The sequence below is a fragment of the Camelina sativa genome, chromosome 17, assembly GCF_000633955.1.
Source record: "Camelina sativa cultivar DH55 chromosome 17, Cs, whole genome shotgun sequence".
NCBI classification, from domain to species: Eukaryota; Viridiplantae; Streptophyta; class Magnoliopsida; order Brassicales; family Brassicaceae; genus Camelina; species Camelina sativa.
In genome coordinates, this window is record NC_025701.1 from 2,939,247 (window position 1) to 2,960,230 (window position 20,984).

General features: G+C 43.0%; 3 protein-coding genes and 1 pseudogene across 3 annotated transcripts; 2 read left to right on the forward strand and 2 right to left on the reverse strand.

Annotated features, from left to right (window-relative positions):
* Nucleotides 9-1,264, forward strand: LOC104754907 (ras-related protein RABA2b). Its single transcript, XM_010477196.2, has 3 exons — nucleotides 9-230; nucleotides 362-564; nucleotides 725-1,264. Exons 2-3 carry the CDS (start codon nucleotides 400-402, stop codon nucleotides 1,208-1,210), a joined length of 651 nt encoding a protein of 216 aa, XP_010475498.1. The 5' UTR covers nucleotides 9-230; nucleotides 362-399; the 3' UTR covers nucleotides 1,211-1,264.
* LOC104754908 (methylsterol monooxygenase 2-2) lies at nucleotides 2,011-4,550 on the forward strand. The gene is made up of 7 exons (XM_010477197.2): nucleotides 2,011-2,167; nucleotides 2,904-3,041; nucleotides 3,275-3,420; nucleotides 3,562-3,681; nucleotides 3,779-3,991; nucleotides 4,080-4,160; nucleotides 4,253-4,550. Exons 1-7 carry the CDS (start codon nucleotides 2,138-2,140, stop codon nucleotides 4,323-4,325), a joined length of 801 nt encoding a protein of 266 aa, XP_010475499.1. The 5' UTR covers nucleotides 2,011-2,137; the 3' UTR covers nucleotides 4,326-4,550.
* On the reverse strand, nucleotides 5,252-7,257 carry LOC104754910 (annotated as a pseudogene).
* Nucleotides 19,053-20,688, reverse strand: LOC104754911 (tropinone reductase homolog At1g07440-like). Its single transcript, XM_010477199.1, has 5 exons — nucleotides 20,348-20,688; nucleotides 20,062-20,269; nucleotides 19,767-19,983; nucleotides 19,546-19,652; nucleotides 19,053-19,460 (listed from the first exon to the last, which is right to left on the reverse strand). Exons 1-5 carry the CDS (start codon nucleotides 20,506-20,508, stop codon nucleotides 19,272-19,274), a joined length of 882 nt encoding a protein of 293 aa, XP_010475501.1. The 5' UTR covers nucleotides 20,509-20,688; the 3' UTR covers nucleotides 19,053-19,271.

Consider the following 20,984-nt stretch of genomic DNA (forward strand, 5'->3'; position numbering starts at 1 on the left):
AAAAAGGATTCAAATTAATCAAATTCAAAACAAAAATCTCAAAATTGAAAACTAAAATAAAAGAGAAATAAATGGGGTGTTTCCGTTTTCACCTCGTGAGCACAAAACTCGCAACGTATAAGGAGAGAAAACACACAGAAAGGAAAAACAAAACAAAACCAAAAAAAAAAAAAAAGTAATTTTCCAAAAGCATCTCTTCGATTATCGATCCTTCCCGGCTTGCTTAAAGGGTAAAAAAAATTTCGATTTTCTAGGGTTTTTTTTTAATTCAGGTTGATCTTATCGTCTCCGTTTTCCAAAGACGGTTCTATTGTAATCACTTGGATCGATGTTGACGTGAATTTTGTGTATTTTTGCGTAGGTTTGATCGATCGGACACGCTAGGATTTTTGAGAAGCAATGGCGAATCGAATAGATCACGAGTACGATTACTTGTTTAAGATCGTCCTCATCGGCGATTCCGGTGTTGGTAAATCCAACATTCTCTCTAGATTCACCAGGAACGAGTTCTGTCTCGAATCCAAATCTACCATCGGCGTCGAATTCGCCACCCGTACTCTACAGGTGTGATCCATCTCCCCTTCTCGGATCTTGTTGTTTTAGATATGAAGGTCTTCTCTTAGGGTGTTTGTTTGAAAATGTAAACGGTAGCTATTGGAATCTATGAAGCCTGAGATATTTGTCTTTGTTAATGCTTGATCTCCTATGCGTGTTATCGGATTAGGTTGAAGGGAAAACAGTCAAGGCTCAGATATGGGATACGGCAGGTCAAGAGCGATACAGAGCAATCACAAGTGCTTACTACAGGGGAGCCGTTGGAGCACTTCTTGTGTACGACATAACAAAGAGGCAAACCTTTGAGAATGTGCTGAGATGGTTACGTGAGCTAAGGGATCATGCTGATTCCAACATTGTTATCATGATGGCTGGAAACAAATCAGATCTGAATCACCTGAGATCTGTTGCTGACGAAGATGGAAGCTCTCTTGCTGAGAAGGAAGGTTTGTCGTTTCTCGAGACATCTGCTTTAGAAGCAACAAACATCGAGAAAGCGTTTCAGACCATTTTGTCTGAGATTTATCATATCATAAGCAAGAAAGCCTTGGCTGCACAAGAAGCTGCAGGTAACCTTCCTGTTCCGGGACAAGGAACTGCGATCAATATATCAGATTCATCTGCTACTAACAGAAAAGGTTGCTGTTCTACCTAGTTGTTACCTCCCAACTATTAGCACATGACTAATCCAATCAGTCACACTTTTTGAGTTTTTTTCCAAGAATATCTCTTTTGATCTTTTCCACTGTTCCCTCTTTTTTTTTTTTTTTTAACTTCAGCAAGTATAGCATACCTTTTTTGTTTTTCCAGGTTTTTGTTCTTCCGTATTGAATTTATCATTTTATGTTACAAGGAGTCTGTTTAGTTGTATTGAGAAACAACATTTTCCCAGGAAAAACAAAAAAAAAAAGCTTTTTTCATCATGCAGAAACATTTCTTATTTCTATGAAAGGTCATCTGATTCGACGTGCGCTGTTACATGGTGGAATAGCATGTAACAGCGATCTCCATAGGTTAATCTCTTGGTTTGGCCAGTGTATAGCCAAAGTAGTCTTTTAACTTGTCTATCAAAAATAAAAGAATGGGATTAAATCATGTAAAATTCAAAAAAGAATGTGAGTATGAATGAGAAGAAAACAAAATACTAAGAATGTGACAACAATAAAATTAAAATGTGGAGACCATAATAAAACTTAAATAGGGTTTGACAAAAAAATAAAAAAATAAAATAAAACTTAAATAGGGAGGTTGAGGATGGTGTGAAATTGTACTGAACTACTGATGCGCACGAGAGGGGGGACTACACCGAAAAAGTCCTGCCTCTGATAGAGAGAGAGTGGTCAAACAAAAAAAAAAAAAATTATGAAAAAAAAAAAAAAAAAGAAAAAAGAAAAAAAGTTGGTGAAAAAAAAATAAAATAAAAAAAGAAAAATCTCAGTGTTACAGATTTCGTTGCTTTTTCGTGACAGTCTGTTGTTGTTTGTATCAACTGCGTGGCCTCTCTCCCACCTCTTTCTTCTTCTTCTTCTTCTTCTTCTTCTTCTTCATCATCCTTCCCACTTGTCTTCCATAGATCCCATCCATGGCTTCCCTCATCGAATCTGGTTGGCAGGTACCCCTCTTTAGTCTATCTCCTCCTCTGTTTCCGATTCCCTTGGTTTTCCCCGTCTTCGCTGGCTTCAGCCCACCGCATTCGGATACATTCATGCGTGTTTTATTTCTATTCGTTTTGTTCTTTATCCACCGCTCTGGATTGTATTGATCGATCGGGTTATACAAATTTGGTGTCGTGTCGATTGCTCTACTGTTTTAGATCTAAATTTGACTATCATTACTACTGCCAAATTACGTAGGAATCATGAGTGTGTGTTTCAGTTTCCGTTTTGTTTTTTGGGAGCTTAAACGGATCTATGTGTTGTTGGCACTGTGAACCTAAGAACGCATGAATGATAGATATATAATCAAGTCGCTGTTTAACTTGCGGAGTTCCCAATGATCAGCATCCGAATACAGCAAAACGCCGTTCAGATGGATATTACTAATTTGGATTTTGGATGATCTTTCCCCACCTGAAGAATTGACCAGCAGCACTATATAATACTTACTGCATTACTGATTATATCAGTATTTAACACGTGTTGATCGGCATTACTGTGTTTCCTGGACCATCATTTTCTTCAATCTTTGCTTCTACTTTTAATGACAGAGACGTTGAATTGTTGTTGAATGTCAGTAGTATTTGTTTCTACTATATAACTTAACCATCAGATGACGTTTTCTCTTTTATTGTCTATCTGCAAGCTGATGATTATTATTTATTAATTATCTTTCTGTGGTTGTTGATGCAGTACCTTGTGACACATTTTAGCGACTTCCAACTGGCGTGCATTGGGAGTTTTCTCCTCCATGAAAGTGTCTTTTTCTTATCTGGTCTCCCTTTCATTTGTCTTGAAAGGGCTGGCTTTCTCAGCCAATACAAAATTCAGGTTTTCTTCTTATTCACATAATCGTCCCATGTCTCTTCTATTTATGCTTTTTTAGTTTTGTGCGATGGTTTGAATATGATCGTGTAGAGGTTGTTGATCCCCCAAGAGTTCTGTCACACATGAAAGTGTTTTCTTGTAAAGGCAACTGTACTAGTGATTATGAATCTGTTCCTTTTCTCTGCTTCTCTTACCCTTTATGATCAACAAATACTTTTGTTTTTGTTTCTACGCAGACAAAAAATAACACACCTGCAGCCCAAGGAAAATGTATTACACGCCTGCTGCTTTATCATTTCTGTGTAAACTTGCCCCTGATGATAGCCTCTTACCCTGTCTTCAGAGCCATGGGAATGCGAAGCAGTTTTCCTCTGCCGTCCTGGTATTGATGTTAAACTCTTTTATTTTGGCAATCGAAGAATAAAAAAACATAATCAAAAGCTGTCAGTGTTGAGCATCGTGAAAGAACCTGAGCTTATGTTTGATCAGGTATATAAGACCCTCTTTGGTGATGGTCCTGCAGGAAAGAAGTGTCTGCCCAGATATTCTTCTACTTCATCATTGAGGATTTTGTCTTTTATTGGGGTCATCGGATCTTGCATTCAAAATGGCTGTACAAGAATGTCCACAGTGTGCATCATGAGTAAGTTTCCAGTGCTCACCATCTGTTTTGCAGTTTTAATACTTGGCAATGTTAGCTAGATTAATTTCTAAAAAGCAACCATTTAATATTATCCCAGATATGCCACACCGTTTGGTTTGACATCAGAATATGCTCACCCTGCTGAGATTCTATTCCTGGGTTTTGCTACCATAATCGGTCCAGCTCTCACCGGTCCCCACCTGATTACTCTCTGGTTATGGATGGTGTTGAGAGTGCTTGAGACTGTTGAGGCACATTGCGGTTATCATTTCCCATGGAGCCTCTCCAATTTTCTTCCTCTGTATGGAGGGTAAGATCACACATCTAGCCAGCTCTCTTGAATCTCGAATCTATAATAACTTGTTACTAATGGAATTTTTTTACTAATTTGGTAACAGCTCTGACTTCCATGACTACCATCACCGACTGCTCTACACTAAGTCTGGCAACTACTCTTCAACATTTGTGTATATGGACTGGTGATCATCTACACTATATATCTCTTTGCTTTCCAGAAAAGATCTTGATTAGTTTTTAGTCCAGTGTGTAATTCGTCTCTGGTGTTCTGCAGGATCTTTGGTACTGACAAGGGATACAGAAGACTGAAGACCCTTAAAGAAAATGGTGACGTGAAACAAAAGTGAAATGATGCAACCTCTCCGGACATTTTTCTCCGGAGAGGTCTTATTCTGCAACCTCTTTTTTTCCTTAACATTTTGTTATGGGGTTGCTGCAACTGTCGTGTGTCTTAGTTTATGATGTGTGGCTAGAATTGCTACAAATGTGGCATATTTGGAAAAAACATTTGGTACTTCAACTGATTATGTTGTTTAGGTTGGGCAATTGAATCATTTGGTATGTGTCATCAAATTGAAGCTTAATATGCTTCTCATATTTTTTTTGCCAAGTTAAGATGCTGCTACCAATTCCACTGTTCACGAGGTATTCGAACGGGTAAACATGGCGTTACTTAGTGATCCAATACGATCTTTAAAACTGGGAATACTATGTTTTGTATTTTTTTTTTTCTGGCTGAAAGATTGTGCTTTTTGGGGTATGTCAAAATGCCATGTTTGTCAAAATGCTTTGGCTCTGTTGCGTTCGGCCCGGACCATTTGATGCGCGTAGATTCACTGACTTTGTGGTTTTCCTTCCGAATATAATGACAGCTAACTTATGTTGACATTCAATCTGATTAGTGAACATGTTTAGATAAAACACTGATTAGGTCATCTTTAGATCTCAATCAAAACAATCACCCGACACCGACAAGTACGAATTCGCATATAAAATGTGCATCGGTCCTTTGGTGGGTCACGTCCTTTATCTGTTGGTGTAGGGTTTCTTTAATTACCTCTTTGACACGTCCTTCCCCTGTTATCCCCTCTCTCACTATCATTGATTCATTTCCGTGAGATTTTGAATTTCTTCAAACACAAAACTGCTCACTCGTTATAAAAAGATTAAAGTCTCTCGTTTAACAAAAGAAAATTCCCCGATGATGTTCTCGAAGATCACCACGTGTATCCGAAGTCCGAACTAATTGGTTTTGTTATAAAAGCAAAAGAAATATGTACATCACTTTTTATTAATTGAATTTTGAACTGATTCCACCTAAGATAGTGACACATCCTGTCTTCCTTTTCTGTTTGTTCATTACACACATCGAAGAGAAGTAACAAAAAAAAATGGTTCAGAACAAAAAAACCACCCAAACATACCTCCGGTTCAGCCGTTTTTAATAAACCGGGGATTTTTTTTTTTTCAACAATGCTGCCTTTTTTTTTTCCTCACTCTTTTTGGGTTCAGAGATGAAGATTTGACTATTTGAGCTACCTTCGTCCCAAGGAAAAAGAATCATTTTAAACAAAAAAAAAACAACGGTGGGAGTAGAGTGATTTAGGAGATTAGTGTCAAGCTACGTGTCTCTTTCTTCTTCTTCTGAGATCAACAACGACGACGCTTACGTTGTCGCTACTGTGTTTTGCCAACGCCAGCTTCGTCAGCAACACTGACGCCTCCGTACATGCTTTGTCCGTGATCTCTCCTCTCTTCCCGTTCTTTCTTGACCCCACCATCTTCTCCTCCTCCTCCTCCTCTTTCCCTTCTTCTTCACTTCTCCTCCCGGGAGTTTGAGTTTCTCCTCGCCGTCTTCCTGATCCTCCACGACCACCACCCTTTCTATTTAAACACATGTGCACCATCGCACACGCTGCCTCGTTCGTCACTACGTCCCATAACCCGTCACTCGCTAGAATAAGAAACTCATCTTCCTCCGTTCGATCCGTTACCGTCACTTCCGGCTCCGAAGTCACGTACGGTTTCAAGTAGTTGTCTCCTATAGCTCGTGACATAGCTAAAACGCCTAGGACTCTTGCACCATCCCAGTATATCACTCGTCCTCCTGCTTCTTGGATTCGATCAAGCTCATCCGGACGATCCGGCTGTTCAAACGTAGAAAAACCAAACTTAAAATCCACAAAATCCAAACAACTTATCAAATATGTCGATATAAGAGAGATGATAAGAGACTGACCTTGTGATCTGTAGAAAGAGGCACTGCTTTACCATTCCGACAAAGAACAGCTCTGGAATCGCCGCAATTGGCGACAACGATCTTCTCGGGCGTAATGACGGAGACAACGGCTGTGGATCCAACGGCGTCACAGTCCGGAGTCTGTAGCTCACATCTACAGTTAGCGCTCATCACAGTTTCACCCCAACGAACAACTTCTTTATCCATGCGAGTGAAGCTACGTTCCATCATCTTTTTCCATTCTTCCTTCTTATCCGAAAGCGCTTCTTCTTGAACTATCTCGTGAAGCCTCTCTTTACACCTCGCCGCAACCTAAAAAACCGACGCCGTTTCTTGATCAGACAAACTCGTAAAATAATAAAAATATCTCAAAATTTTAAATTCTAAAAATCTAAAAAAAAACAAAAACGGCGTCGTACGTGAGAGCAGCCATGGCCGTCGTAAACACCAAAAAAGTGCCATCTCGTTCGAGAAAACTCGGTTTGTTTCCGTACAAAAGACGGATGAATCGACACCGCATCTTCCATATCTCTCCTTCTCCCACACACCGATGCGACGCCGTATCTCGGCCTCGGATCCGACTCTTTCACCGTCTTCTTAGAAGGAAGAATAATAACCGTACTACCATTATCGACCGATGATGAGTTTATGGAGACGTCACTGTCGTCTTCAAGTAAAACAGTACTCTCTCCGGTGATGACGATGCACAGTTCATAAAATCGTACTCTTCTTGCTTGTTACGCTTATTATAAACCCCCTGATCAGATTTCTCTTCCACGGCCGTCGGATCTAGCCCCGAGGGAGACATCCTGAATCGTTGAACACCACCAATCCTCCACTTCCGGCTAGACCAAGACGGCCTAGATTCACAAGTCGACGTTTCGTCCTCGTAACATATATCAGCCATAATATATCAATCTCCGGTTCAGGCAACGAATCTGTTTTTGATATCAAATAGAAAAAATCTTTTTCTCTGCAATTATTTTTTGTTTGATGATAGAGCATGCAATTGAATAAAAATTTTATCATCGTTACACGTTACAAAGGCATGCCATTTATATACCCCACGCGCCTCCTACCGCTTCACAAAAGAAGAAATTATATATTTAAAATTCCTTTTTTTCTTCTTCGTTTTCAAATTTAACTTTTTTTTTTTTTTAACTTTGATTTTTCTCCTTTGGAAAAAAATCTTTACTCTTAATGACGTGACGTATTTGGTCTTGTATCTGATAAATCTTGACCGTTCATCTAGTCGCTATACAATCTAGAAATGGACCACGTAAGAATCACGATCAGGTGGGAGAGGTACGTGGCCCAATTAACATGCAACAGAAGGGGAGAAAGTAAGTTCCTTTCGCGCCACGATTGTGGTCCATTCTTTCTCCAGAAGACCTTTCCTTTTATTTTTCTGCCTCTTCAGATTGTCTCCTTAAAGATTAAACATCTGTCTAATCACTAATCACCAAATTAATTTTCTTATTTAATTCTAAAGAATCCCATTACGTTAGTTAAAATCTTGATATTGTAGTTAACCTTAATTTGATCTATAATTAGGTCAATCTTTTCCAAGACTAACGAATTAACTACGAAAACTTATAACAGCGATTTTGCTATCTACCCTTCTGTTGGTGTTGGGTTTCAACGATCATAAGGCCCACCAAATAAGCCCATTAGGGCGTACGCGCAGGCCAGGAAAAGAGACCAAGTAAGGACCCATGGAGGAAAACCCGAGCAGGAGGACGAAGTCAACCTGGAGAAGAAATCGGGATTGGGGAGCCGAGATTGCAGCGAGACGTTCAGGAAGGGTTTCGAGGAATTTTAGTTTAAATAGCAGATGAATGTGAAGGACACAACACATGTAATCAAGCTCAGAGCGAATCAATAGAAAAAGTGAATACAAAAGTCCAGTTCGTTGTTTTTCATAGTTCTAAGTCGATTTGTACCGAAAGTCTGCCCAGATCTCATTTTACAAACTTATTCTTCTAATTGTTGTTTCTAGCCCCAACAACTTGGCGCCGCCTGTGGGGACTTAGGTCTTTCTATTCTCAAAAATCGACTGCTTTGAACTCCAGCGAAATGGATCCATCCACCGCTAACACAATCATCTCAGAGACTGCTCCACCAGCGGCAGTCCACGGATCCACCTCCATCAGTGCACCTTCCCAGGGTGCACCCGCGTCAGCCCAGTCCGATAACGAGGTTACAGATCTAGTCAGACCCGGGACAGGCTCATCACTTGACGACAGTCAAGCACCGAACCAAAGTATTTTGGGAGGTTCGGGTCTCACTCATCACAGACCCGCCCAAACTCAGAATCTCGGTAGTACAAACCCAGGGGTTACCGTCGGGGTTGTTCCCACGGCCCCCGCGATCTTGACAGGAAACAGGAATCAATCCCGAGTATGGACTTGTTCAGAGAATAACGGAACGAACCGACCCGGACAGCACCATGCGCCGGTGGTCTCCTCCGGGACCCCCGTCAGCAACGATCTGTCCGAGATTCGCGGAATGCTCGCCGTTCTGATCGATAAGACCCAAAGTCAAGATGCGACAAATCGGGCCCTCATGAACAGAATCGAGCGGCATGAACAAGAGCTCGCTTCTCGCGCAAATCTCGGACCCTATCGGGATTCCGCGTACTCTTCGGGAACAGCTTTAACCAATCCCACGGAAAGAGCGCTTCCCCGGACTCGTCTCGACTTTGAGGCGGTCCATGTTACCCCGCCCGGGATAAGAACGTTACCCGTTTTTGCGCCGTCAGAGAGCAACGGAGCTCCGAGCTCGTCGGTCTTAAATGGTAACGCGAGCTCGCGACGTTACGAGAATCCCCCATCCGGGGACGTCGGGTCAGCAGGGCAGGTCCTCCGCACCTCGGGGGCTCTGGAGGGCTCCTCGGTGAGACTGGATCCAGTCCCGACAGGAGAACTCAGAAATGGGGCGTCACGAGGAATAACGACCGAGGATCTCGGTCTTCCCGGACCTCCGAGTAGCGGCGCATTCAGCGCGCAGTTCCTAACCGAGTACATGAATAAGGCAAGCGCCGAGATGGCCCAAATCCGCTCTAAGGTGCACCTGGCAACAAGCGCAGCCCCAGACATCGATCGCGTGATCGCCGAAACAAGGCGTACCCCGTTCACAGACCGAATCGCGAAGGTTCGCCTTCGTGACGTGGGCAAGCTCCGCCTTCCCGAATACGCGGGCATAACGGACCCGGGAGCGCACCTCCGAGCTTTCAGATTAGCCATAACAAAAGCTTATCTCACCGACGACGAGTGTGAAGCCGGCTACTGCCGTTACTTCGCCGAGAACCTGGTGGGACCGGCGTTGGAATGGTTCGCCTCTTTGGAATCTAACTCCATTGACAGCTTCGATCAGCTCGCCTCGGCATTTTTGAAGCAGTATTCAGTCTTTTTCCAAGCTAAGGTGACCGAATCAGACCTTTGGCTTCTCGTCCAAGAAAAAGACGAACCGCTCCGCGATTACATCAATCGCTTCAAGTCAACCAAAGCCAGGATAACCAACCTAAACGACGAGGTTGCCCTGGCAGCCCTTCGGCATGGCTTATGGTACACCTCGAAATTCCGCGAAGAGCTCACCGTTCGACAACCCCCGTCGCTCGACGACGCACTCCATAGGTCGATTAATTTCGCCCGAGCAGAGGAGGAGCAGGCCGCTCTGGCCGAGATCCATAAGTCATCAAAAGCACCGTACAATCCTCCCAAAAAGACTCTCCGGAAGGAGCCGTTTGAGTCTGGTTTGCATGCTTTCGCGGTTGACTCCGCACCCAAAGCAAAAAACCCGAACTTCGATCCCGAGAAATTCTGCAAGTATCACAAAATACGCGGACACTCGACTGAAGAGTGCAGAACCGTGGGACGTCTCCTCGCGCGGAAGCACGAAGCGGGAGAGCTCGGCGAAATCGACCTCGAAAAAGAGGGAGAAAGGGCGAGAGAAGCCAACGCCACTACCAAAGAAGCCGCAGCTAAGCGCGAAAGGACCGACGAGGCCGAGGGATCTTCCCCCCCTCCAGCCCCAAAGAAACGCATTGACCTGGTGTTCAAAGGACTCTCTCTTTGCCGTACCTCCCCCGGCTCGGTATTTACCCCGCCTCCGGCTCCCCGGAGGCTCGCGAGCTTCCGCCCGTTCATCTCCCGATGTTTCAAAGAGTCAAATCCGACTCATAGAGTCGACTTCATCACGGGAGGATCCTCCTTATGTCGTAACTCAGTTAATTCGATCAAGGCCTACCAACGTAGGGTCGATAGTTACCATCGTGAACGGAAACCCCGCTCGGACCCGGACTACGAGATTACGTTTTGGGAAAGCGAAACCGCGGACCTGGATAAACCCCACGACGACGCTCTAATCGTAAGGTTAGACGTCGGGGGATGCGAGCTCTCCAGAATAATGATCGACACCGGGAGCTCCGTCGATCTCTTGTTCTACGATGCTTTTAGGCGGATGGGTTATCCTGATTCCGAGCTAAAAGGGGCCAAAACCCCGCTCACCGGGTTCGCCGGCGACACGACCTTAGCTAAGGGCACCATTTCCCTCATAGTGGAAGCCCGTGGGGTACGACGTCTCGTCGACTTCGTGGTCGTCGATCGTCCCGCCCCCTTCAACGCTATCCTCGGCAGACCTTGGTTGTATGGGATGAAGGCGGTCCCGTCAACGTACCACCAATGTGTGAAGTTCCCGTCACGGGGCGGAATTGCCACCATCTACGGTAGCCAACGAACCTCAAGACAGTGTTACAGAAGCGGCTACGATCTGATCAAAAAATCCGACCAATAGCAATTAATGATCGCTGACGAGCTGGAATCAAGACAGCTCGTTAAGCGCACAGATCCCGCCTCGCGCGGACCCGTAATGACCAAGGTCGATCAGGTCCCAATCATGGAAGGGCACCCGGAACGATGCGTTGGAATCGGGGCCGATCTCAAACCTAGTACAAGGAACGACCTGATCCAGTTTCTGGGTCGGAATCACAACACCTTCGCCTGGTCCTCATCGGACATGAAAGGAATCGACATTAGCGTGACTTCTCACCAGCTCAACATCGACCCCACCTACAAACCCATAAAACAGAAGCGTCGTAAGCTCGGCCTCGAAAGGGCGAAAGCAGTGAACGACGAGGTGGATCGACTATTGAAAATAGGGTCTATCCGCGAGGTCCAGTACGCCGAGTGGCTAGCCAACCCCGTAGTGGTCAAAAAGAAAAACGGGAAATGGCGGATCTGCATTGACTTCAAAGATCTCAACAAAGCCTGTCCGAAGGACAATTATCCGCTTCCTCATATCGATCGACTGGTCGAGGCAACCGCCGGACACGAGACTCTCTCCTTTATGGACGCCTTCTCGGGGTATAATCAAATTTTGATGGACCCCGCCGACCAGGAAAAGACCGCGTTCATCACGGACCGAGGCACCTATTGCTACAAAGTAATGCCTTTCGGACTTAAAAACGCAGGAGCAACCTACCAGAGGTTAGTCAACAAGATGTTCGCCGAGCATCTTGGAAAAACCATGGAAGTTTACATCGACGATATGCTCGTCAAGTCAATGCGCGAGCAGGATCATATTCCTCAGCTCGAAGAATGCTTCAAAATACTAAACCTGTATGGAATGAAGCTCAACCCGACCAAGTGCACGTTCGGTGTCGCGTCGAGAGAATTCCTTGGGTATCTGGTCACAGAACGTGGGATCGAAGCGAATCCAAAACAAATTGCGACCTTCCTCGAAATGCCTTCGCCAAGGACAACTCGGGAGGTCCAGAGGTTAACAGGGCGGATAGCCGCCCTGAACCGATTCATTGCGCGGTCTACAGACCGTTGCCTCCCATTCTACCAGTTGCTTAAGGGCAATCGGAAATTCGAGTGGGACGACAAGTGTGAAGAGGCATTCCAAGAATTAAAAAAGTACCTCACTGAACCCCCTGTCCTGTCGAAGCCTGCGGATGGGGAACACCTCTTCCTCTATATCGCCGTATCCGACTCCGCGGTAAGCGGGGTATTGGTACGAGAGCACGAGGGGAAACAGAAACCCGTCTATTACGCCAGCAAGACCCTTGTTGACGCTGAAATGCGATACCCCGCTATGGAAAAGCTGGCACTAGCAGTCGTGATGTCGGCTCGCAAACTGCGCCCTTATTTCCAGTCGCACACGATCGTAGTGATGACGTCCCAACCCATTCGGACCATCCTTCACAGTCCTAGCCAGTCCGGCAGGTTAGCCAAATGGGCCATAGAACTCAGCGAATACGATATCGAATACCGGCCACGCACCTGCGCCAAGTCGCAAGTCCTCGCCGATTTCGCCATCGAACTCGCCACGACCAACGAAAATACCGGGAACGCCTCCGAGAGATGGTCGCTATACGTGGACGGAGCATCGTCCAGACAGGGGTGCAGAATCGGAATCCGACTCATATCCCCGACCAACGAAATAATGGAACAGTCCTTCCGACTCGGGTTCGTAGCCTCGAACAACGAGGCTGAGTACGAGGCCCTAATAGCCGGACTCCGGCTGGCATTAGGTGTGGGAGTCAAAGAGCTCGCTGCATTCAGCGACTCGCAGCTCGTAACCGGTCAGTTCCATGGGAGCTACGACACGAATTGTGAGCGGATGGGCGCTTATCTCCAAGTCGTTCGATCAATGGCCGAGCAGTTCTCAACGTTCGAACTCACCAAAATTCCCCGGGGAGAGAATTCAGCCGCCGACGCCCTCGCCGCGCTGGCTTCCACCTCCGACCCTTCGGTCAAACGAATCATACCCGTCGAGGGAATAGGTCAACCAAGTATCTCTATCCCAGTTAAGGCTCAGAGCATTAACCAGGTCCTAGCCGGATCCGGTCCCCACTCGGGAGAACCTGAACAAGTACCTGATCGGGACGACGAGCTCTTGGACGATCTTATCTCCGAAGACGAGCAAGAAGCGGAACCCGAAACGGACTGGCGAGTCCCAATTCGTGATTATATCACAAGTGGGACCGCACCAAAGGATCGATGGCAAGCGCGTAAGCTCAAAGCTCAGAGCGCGCGGTTCTGTATCATCGGCGAGGAGTTATACAAGCGGTGTATCTCCGGACCATACCTCAGGTGCGTGCACGGGGACGAAACCCTTAGCATCATGAGGGACGCCCACGAGGGTCCCTGCGGAAACCACTCCGGAGGACGATCACTGGCCCTCAGAATCAAACGGCAAGGATACTTTTGGCCAACCATGCTCGCGGACTGCGACGAGCACGCTAGAAAGTGTGATCCCTGCCAACGACACGCACCTCTGATCAATCAGCCCGCTGAGCTAATGAGCTCGGTCTCCGCTCCTTACCCCTTCATGCGGTGGTCGATGGATGCCATCGGACCCCTCGAACAGTCGGGAAAACGACGCGTTACTAACCTACTGGTTGTGACCTATTACTTTACTAAATGGATCGAGGCCGAATCCTACCAGTCCATCACGGGTGAACACGTAAAGGATTTTCTCTGGAAAAACGTGGTGTGTCGACACGGAATCCCCTACGAGATCGTAACTGATAACGGGACGAACTTGGTGTCCGCTGTGGTTCAAAAGTTTTGCGACACATGGGGTATACGACTAACCCCGTCTACCCCCCGGTACCCCCAAAGAAACGGGCAGGCCGAAGCAGCCAACAAATTGATCCTGCACAGCCTCAAGCGCCGTCTGAGCGCCGCGAAGTCAGGCTGGGACGCTCAGCTCCCCGGAGTATTGTGGGCCACCCGAACTACGCCGCGTGGCAGCACGGGCGAGACCGCGTTCTCCTTAGCCTACGGAATTGAGGCCGTAATACCGGCAGAAGTTACCATAGGCAGTATTCGCCGAGCTGTTTCCCCCGAGAATGAGGAGGAAAATAGCGAAGCGCTGCGCGATCACCTCGACGTCATCGACGAGAAGAGAGAACAAGCCTACGTGCGAGTTCAAAATTACCAGAATGCCATCGCTCGCTTCTATAACTCGAAGATCCGACCTCGGCGTTTCGCCGTCGGGGACCGAGTACTCCGTCGAATGTTCGATCACAGAAAAGAAAAGAACGCCGGCAAAATGGGAACCAAATGGGAAGGACCTTTCCGTATCACCGAGGTCGTTCGCAATGGCGTATATCGCCTCGTAGACGAGAGCAACGGTAAAGCCGAGCTCCGGCCTTGGAACGTCATGAACCTCAAAAAATACTTCTAAGAGGTATCCATAATAATCGAACTACGACCTGGCTTGATCCCCTTACGGGGTACGTAGGCAGCTCAATATCCTGAGCGCAGCCACCTTCCCAACTCGATCCGCTCCGCAAAATCTTTCCAAATAAAACGCGAATTTTACCATGACCTGGTGCACCGTTACCAAATATACCAAATCAACAAACAATAACTCTTTCTAACGGCGCGACGAAATTGCCTACAAATAAACGTACCTACGACACCAAACAGCACATGCGAATTTCGCACTGTCTTGCAACCGTTTCAAGCTTTTTCGAACACTTCATCAAAAACAAAAAAAAAAAAAAAAGGTCAACACAGCTCTAGCTAACAGTCCGCACCCCACGACCTCACGTGAAAGCAAATAAGATTTCACTACCCAATTTGGAAAACCTCAAAGGACTTCATCCCCAAATAGCAAATTTTTAGTGAATTCTACGGAGTTCACAAATTAAGTGCCCGGGGAACATTTCCCGCTGTCCATAAGCCGGGCTAGGAGAGAGGGGTAATCATCACGAAGATCTCGGAAGCCGAGATTCATTGAGCCTTCCCCGAGGAAGATCGCGAAACCGAAACGACATGAAAGATTCTCTGGATATTCGCCTTTCAACCCTCCCAAAAATAGGTTAAAAGGCTGGGGGGCAATTGTTGGTGTTGGGTTTCGACGATCATAAGGCCCACCAAATAAGCCCATTAGGGCGTACGCGCAGGCCAGGAAAAGAGGCCCAGTAAGGGCCCATGGAGAAAAACCCGAGCAGGAGGACGAAGTCAACCTGGAGAAGAAATCGGGATTGGAGAACCGAGATTGCAGCGAGACGTTGAGGAAGGGTTTTGAGGAATTTTAGTTTAAATAGCAGATGAATGTGAAGGACACAACACATGTAATCAAGCTCAGAGCGAATCAATAGAAAAAGTGAATACAAAAGTCCAATTCGTTGTTTTTCATAGTTCTAAGTCGGTTTGTACCGAAAGTCTGCCCAGATCTCATTTTACAAACTTATTCTTCTAATTGTTGTTTCTAGCCCCAACACCTTCTTAATTATATACTGTGAAGAAGTGTGTAACTACAATTAGGTTACTTTTAGACACGTATGTTAACTTTTCATATTAAAATTCTCTTTTTTTTTTTTTTTACTTTACTACAGAACATCTGTTAATTTGTTGAATACTATCTATATCACTATATATATGGTAATATGGACCGAGACTATTCTCCTAAGACAACGGCTATATATTAATATATGCACTGTGTGAATTTGCAATGTATCAAAGGCTCGCTAAAAATTACTGATCTTTTTATACGTTGTATCTTCAAAATACTCCCAATTAATTAAAATCTTGCATTACCAATTTACCACAAATATATATAGATGCCTATTATAATAAGTTGATTGCACAAAAAAAAAATCAAAAAATCAAAGGCGGTTATTTATATGGTTTTTTAAGTCAGTTTCAAAGTACAGTAGTACTTGTTTGTGATCATATATTACCTGTCTGTGTATAACACCAGTCTGATGGAAATATTGAAGAAGTTTTTACAGTTTATTCATGATTACCTAACATACATAATCAATGAAAAGAAAAGAGACTAACGAGTAGAGTTAGTCAGTGCATATGATTTTATCCGTATCTCTAATAAATTAGTATATATTTGATTTGTCGGGGAAGCTTAGATTTGAATTCGGATTACTTAAAAGAGTTAAGATCCACAAAGATTCTCAGCACTCAAAAAATATATATAGTGTTCAGCATATCCATTTTAATAATTCAGATTTTAGAGTACGGAGACCAAGATTTTAAACTACAGCGTATATAATTAAGAGAACAGTTATAGTATTGAATATAACAAATCTGTCTTCACTAAGTGGGATTTGTTATAATAAGCACGAGATTTCACGCAACTAAATCTCATCTGTTCACCTGTAGTAGTTACATTCATGATTACTTAAACAAACAAAATCTATATTACTAAAAAATTAAGGCCTCATCAGTTAGTAAAGTAGTCACTATGATGAAGTAGAAGAAAGTTAGCAAGAGAAAGCCGTACAGAGGACACGTAATTGCCTTGGAATTAGGATTTAGGAGTTTTGTTAACCGTTAAAGCCATTATTCAATTTTTAATTATAAAATAAATAAATAAAAACAAAAACAAAAAAGGCTTTTTTTGGTGAAGAAGTGGCCCAACCATTTATTTATCTCAACGTTTTTTTTTTTCCTTTTTGTTCAATTACGGCGACTGGGGGACCCGCTAAACTTTATTAGAGAATCTGAGGGCTCAGTTTTTCTCCACCGTACACGTGTTACCATCGTAGCTCTCATTACGTTGGATATTTTTTTTTACTGACTACTAGTGTTTGCAGTGAAGTTAGGTCGCTTTGTCTCTCACAGTCTCACTCTCAAAAAGGTCACATGACAACAACATCTTTAATGTGTCTCGACTTAAAAAAATGCTACTAATTGATTTAGCAGCAATCCTTTGCATGTTTCCTTTTTTCTCGCCGGACAATCGTCTTTTATGTTTCGTTTTGAGCATATATATATTAGTGTTGGGGCGCTAGCTAGTTGGGATCGACTTCAGATAGAGTTTTTCGACCCACATTAAGACCTTCTTTCATCCACGTACCACATTTCTATTCGCTGTTTTTTTTAAAAAGTGGAAAAATGGAAAAATCTCGCTCCCAAACAAACGCTGTAGATAAGAATGATATCATTAGCAAGTAGCAACAATATCATGCAATTGCATCTAAACTTTTTTATCGCTAATTTATGAAAGATTTTGTCTGGCACTAATTCAAAAGCCGTTGCTTTCAATAAATTTTGGACAGTTATTGCTTTAATTCAAGTGATTAATTACGGATAAAATATATGCATGCTAGCAGAAATCAACATAACTGATACCCATTTCCATTTCCGAATCATTTGTTCAACAACAAATATTTTGAGATCCATATACCTTTATCATAAAAATAAAAAACATCTACAGTGTATTTTCATGCTCATGTCATATCTAGGCAGTACTCTTCTATTAGTCGTCTTCATGGAGATCGATACTTCCATTAAATTACATCCGATCCACCCCATTCAAAGCAAACATTAATTGATGTACCACTGCCACCTACAATTTTTTCCGTCTATTGGTTTCATCACAACCCTTATAAAACACACGATGTAGTCTAAATCTTACTTTAATCATGAACCAACAGTTTTTACTCATCTAGCAATAAGGTAAAAGACGAGATTTTTGGGAAAAAAAAAGTGAATACACATCATTGTGAATAAGATCATCAGAAACTATAGTAAAATAATTGTGATGAGTGTTACCGTAATCTCAAATTCGTTACAATGAAATTTGTAGAGGGTTAAACGGGGCCCTCGTTCGTGTACCCACCGATTCCATCCAAAATCACACTTTAATTGAATTGAGTCCCTATTCTGATCATGAAGCTGCTAGAATCATTGGTATGTGACAAAATCATTCAGTTTCTGTTTTTGGAATATAGCGTATGAGTTATCATGACCTTAATATTATAATACGATTTGATAAAGATGGTATTATTTTAGTAGAAATATCTAAAGCTTAGTGTGCATGGTGGCATGCACCTCGACTTCGGCCTACGATACATCCATGGTCTTGTACTTATGTGGTCATTTAATTTCTATTTTTTTTGCACCACTTCTCGTTTAATTTCACTTTCAGGTTCGCTGAACGTTTGAACATAGATTAGAATTTGAAATAAAAGTAAAAAAGTTAAAAGAAAAAAAAGAAGAAGAAGCTAATTTACATTTTATTGTATCGTGACAACTATGTAGTTAGGGTAGGGGTGGTGGATACACGTTTTGAATAAAATATGGGGTACTGCTTAACTAATGTTGAATTATATAGTGATAAGTTAGGGTATTATAAAATAGTTCGAACCAAAACTTTGTGCTTTTATCATAATAACTAGCTAGTTTATGTTGCAAGATTGATCTGATTTATGAAACACCTTTCCTTTATTTGAAATTACAAATTATAGGTTTCTGTAGACTATATAGCTGATAGATCTGGAAAGATTCGCCTTAGATATTTTCTGAAGTTTGAAGTCTCCTATTATATATACTTTAGTACTCACAAGACCGGTCTAACATTATAAGAGAAGCAAAAGAGCAAAATATTGTTTTAAAACAACAATTATAAGATTTTTTATTTTATTTTTGGGGATTTATTTCTAAAAGAATTAATATGATTTCAATATAAATTGCCATCAAGATATGTATTTATTCAGTAATAGAAAAGGTTGAACATGCGGCCATGCGGCATCCAGTACTGGTGGCATGAAAAGCTGATAGAAGCCGAAAAAATTGAAAACACGTCAGAAATATGAGATAACGCACATATGTTGTGTAAACAGAGTTGCAGAGAGATGTGGTCTGGATCAGGATAAAATCGTATTATTTTGGATGGGAGGACAAAATACCACTTTTGATTTTACATATTTTAATTTTGATCACTCTTGTTTGTATCACTGTTGTCAGTAGGGGTGGCACACTAGCACATACTTTAAAGCAAAACCCAAATTCAGGTCATGTAAGTTTCCTGAATTATAGTATTAGATTTTGATCAAAACCGAGCTAGAAATTAACCATAACGATAAGATTCTATGGTCACATATAGGTCTAGACGCGTTTCAGAGGAAAATAGTACTTATCTCATAAAAAAAGCAGATATAAGATAGAAGAAAAGCCAATATATTCTGCTTCTCTATGCTTCAGCGGTGACTTAGCCAATATAACGTACGTGACAAGTCTCGACATTGAAACTTATTATATAAAGTTGAGTTTTGTTTGTTTTTGGGACATTGGATTTAACCTTGTGGCTGATACGAGAAGCCATTGACAGTGAGACCTCCATCTACACATATGGTTTGACCAGTTATGTAAGAAGCTGCAGGCATACATAGAAAAGCCACAAGCGAGGCTACTTCTTCGGGCTCTCCCAAACGCCCTAATGGCTTTCTAGACACAAACGCCTTTACGAACTCATCATCATACACCTAAAGATTATCATCAAAGTCAAGGGATCAGCAAAGTCAATAAGGAGAGATGGAAGAAACTGTAGCATAGTAGTTTGTATCTCACAGCTCCAACTATATGAGTCGCAATGCCTGCAGGAGCCACAGCATTAGCCCTTATACCGTCACTAGCCCATTCACATGCCAGATTCCTTGCTAGCTGATTCATCGCTCCTATGTCACACACACACACACAAACAGAGTTGCAGAGTAGATGGAGCCAACAGACCTATAAGTTTAAGCACATAGGTCTTTGTTCTCTTCAATAATTTTTAGTAGATACATTACCTTTTGTTGCAGAGTAGATGGAGCTAAAAGTAAGCGATACAACTCCAGCAACAGAAGACATGAACACAATGTTCCCACACCCTGAAGTCTTAAGCAGAGGATGTGCAAGCTGACTCAGATGATAAGCAGATTCTAAGTTTGTCGAAATATGAAACGAGAAATCCTCTGCTGTACAATCCACCGTCGGCTTTGGCCGAATCGCTCCAACATTATTTATCTAATAATCAAAACATGACATTAGTTAAAATCAAGATTTTGGGTAATTAATATATAGGAATGTAAAGAATTAACGTACGAAAATGTCGAGCTTCCCACCAAACATTGAAGACACAGTCTGCATTAAGTTCTCTCTCTCTGTTCTCAAAGATACGTCACAGACTGAGCCAGTGACTTGAATACCCTTATTTTTCCATTTGCTCAAACACTCATTAAGCTGAGATTCATCTCTGGCACAAGTATGTATCACTGCTCCGAATCCTGCAAGCTCCTCTACTATAGCATGCCTGTTTGGTTCAAGAAACAGAGATTAAATTAAGAAAATATGGAAAGATTGTGGAGCGTAGTCAGGATAGTATACGAACCCGATCCCTTTGGTTCCCCCGGTTACAAGAGCGGTCTTGGCCTTAAGGCTCCATCTGTGGCTTTGCTCTGCTCCAGACATTGCTCTTCTACGTATAAAGGAGCTTAGATGAAAAGTAAAGAGAATTAAGTGGAGCACAAACTCACAAAGTTGATTGATCATCAATCAATCATATCACTGGAGATAAAAAGTCAAACTCAAGATGTTGGGCCGGATCCATCAGGAATATCTCAGACTCAAGAGGATCCAAATCGTCCATGTACATAACAACCAATCTTAAGGCCCCCGTGCCTCTACAATATAACAAGAGAAAAATAATCCTAATACAGTATACTTATTATGGTGGAGTATATATAGAGATAGTTTAGCTAGTGGTCGAGATTTTTTTTAATTTGTAGTTTCCATGAAGCGTCTATATACGATAGAATAATTCAGAGTTTCAGACAAACAACTTCACACATAACAATACAGCCTTTCGTCTCTTTCTTATTATTGCCGGCGCGTCAAAATCGACTTCAGAAATAAGAGATAAGGCGTGTATTTGTATATGATAGATGATAGATATGGTCATGGGTCAGCCGGTCAGGATAAAACCGTATTATTTTGGATGGGAAAACAAAATACCACTCTTTATTTTA

Coding starts and splice junctions, on each gene's coding strand:
- LOC104754907 (XM_010477196.2), top strand. CDS start 400: ATGGCGAATCGAATAGATCACGAGTACGATTACTTGTTTAAGATCGTC. Junction 565..724: donor TCGCCACCCGTACTCTACAG/GTGTGATCCATC, acceptor TTATCGGATTAG/GTTGAAGGGAAAACAGTCAA.
- LOC104754908 (XM_010477197.2), top strand. CDS start 2,138: ATGGCTTCCCTCATCGAATCTGGTTGGCAG. Junction 3,421..3,561: donor AGTTTTCCTCTGCCGTCCTG/GTATTGATGTTA, acceptor ATGGTCCTGCAG/GAAAGAAGTGTCTGCCCAGA. Junction 3,682..3,778: donor GTCCACAGTGTGCATCATGA/GTAAGTTTCCAG, acceptor ATATTATCCCAG/ATATGCCACACCGTTTGGTT.
- LOC104754911 (XM_010477199.1), bottom strand. CDS start 20,508: ATGATCAATCAACTTTGTGAGTTTGTGCTCCACTTAATTCTCTTTACT. Junction 19,984..20,061: donor GTGGGAAGCTCGACATTTTC/GTACGTTAATTC, acceptor TTTGATTATTAG/ATAAATAATGTTGGAGCGAT. Junction 19,461..19,545: donor CGACTCATATAGTTGGAGCT/GTGAGATACAAA, acceptor GATAATCTTTAG/GTGTATGATGATGAGTTCGT.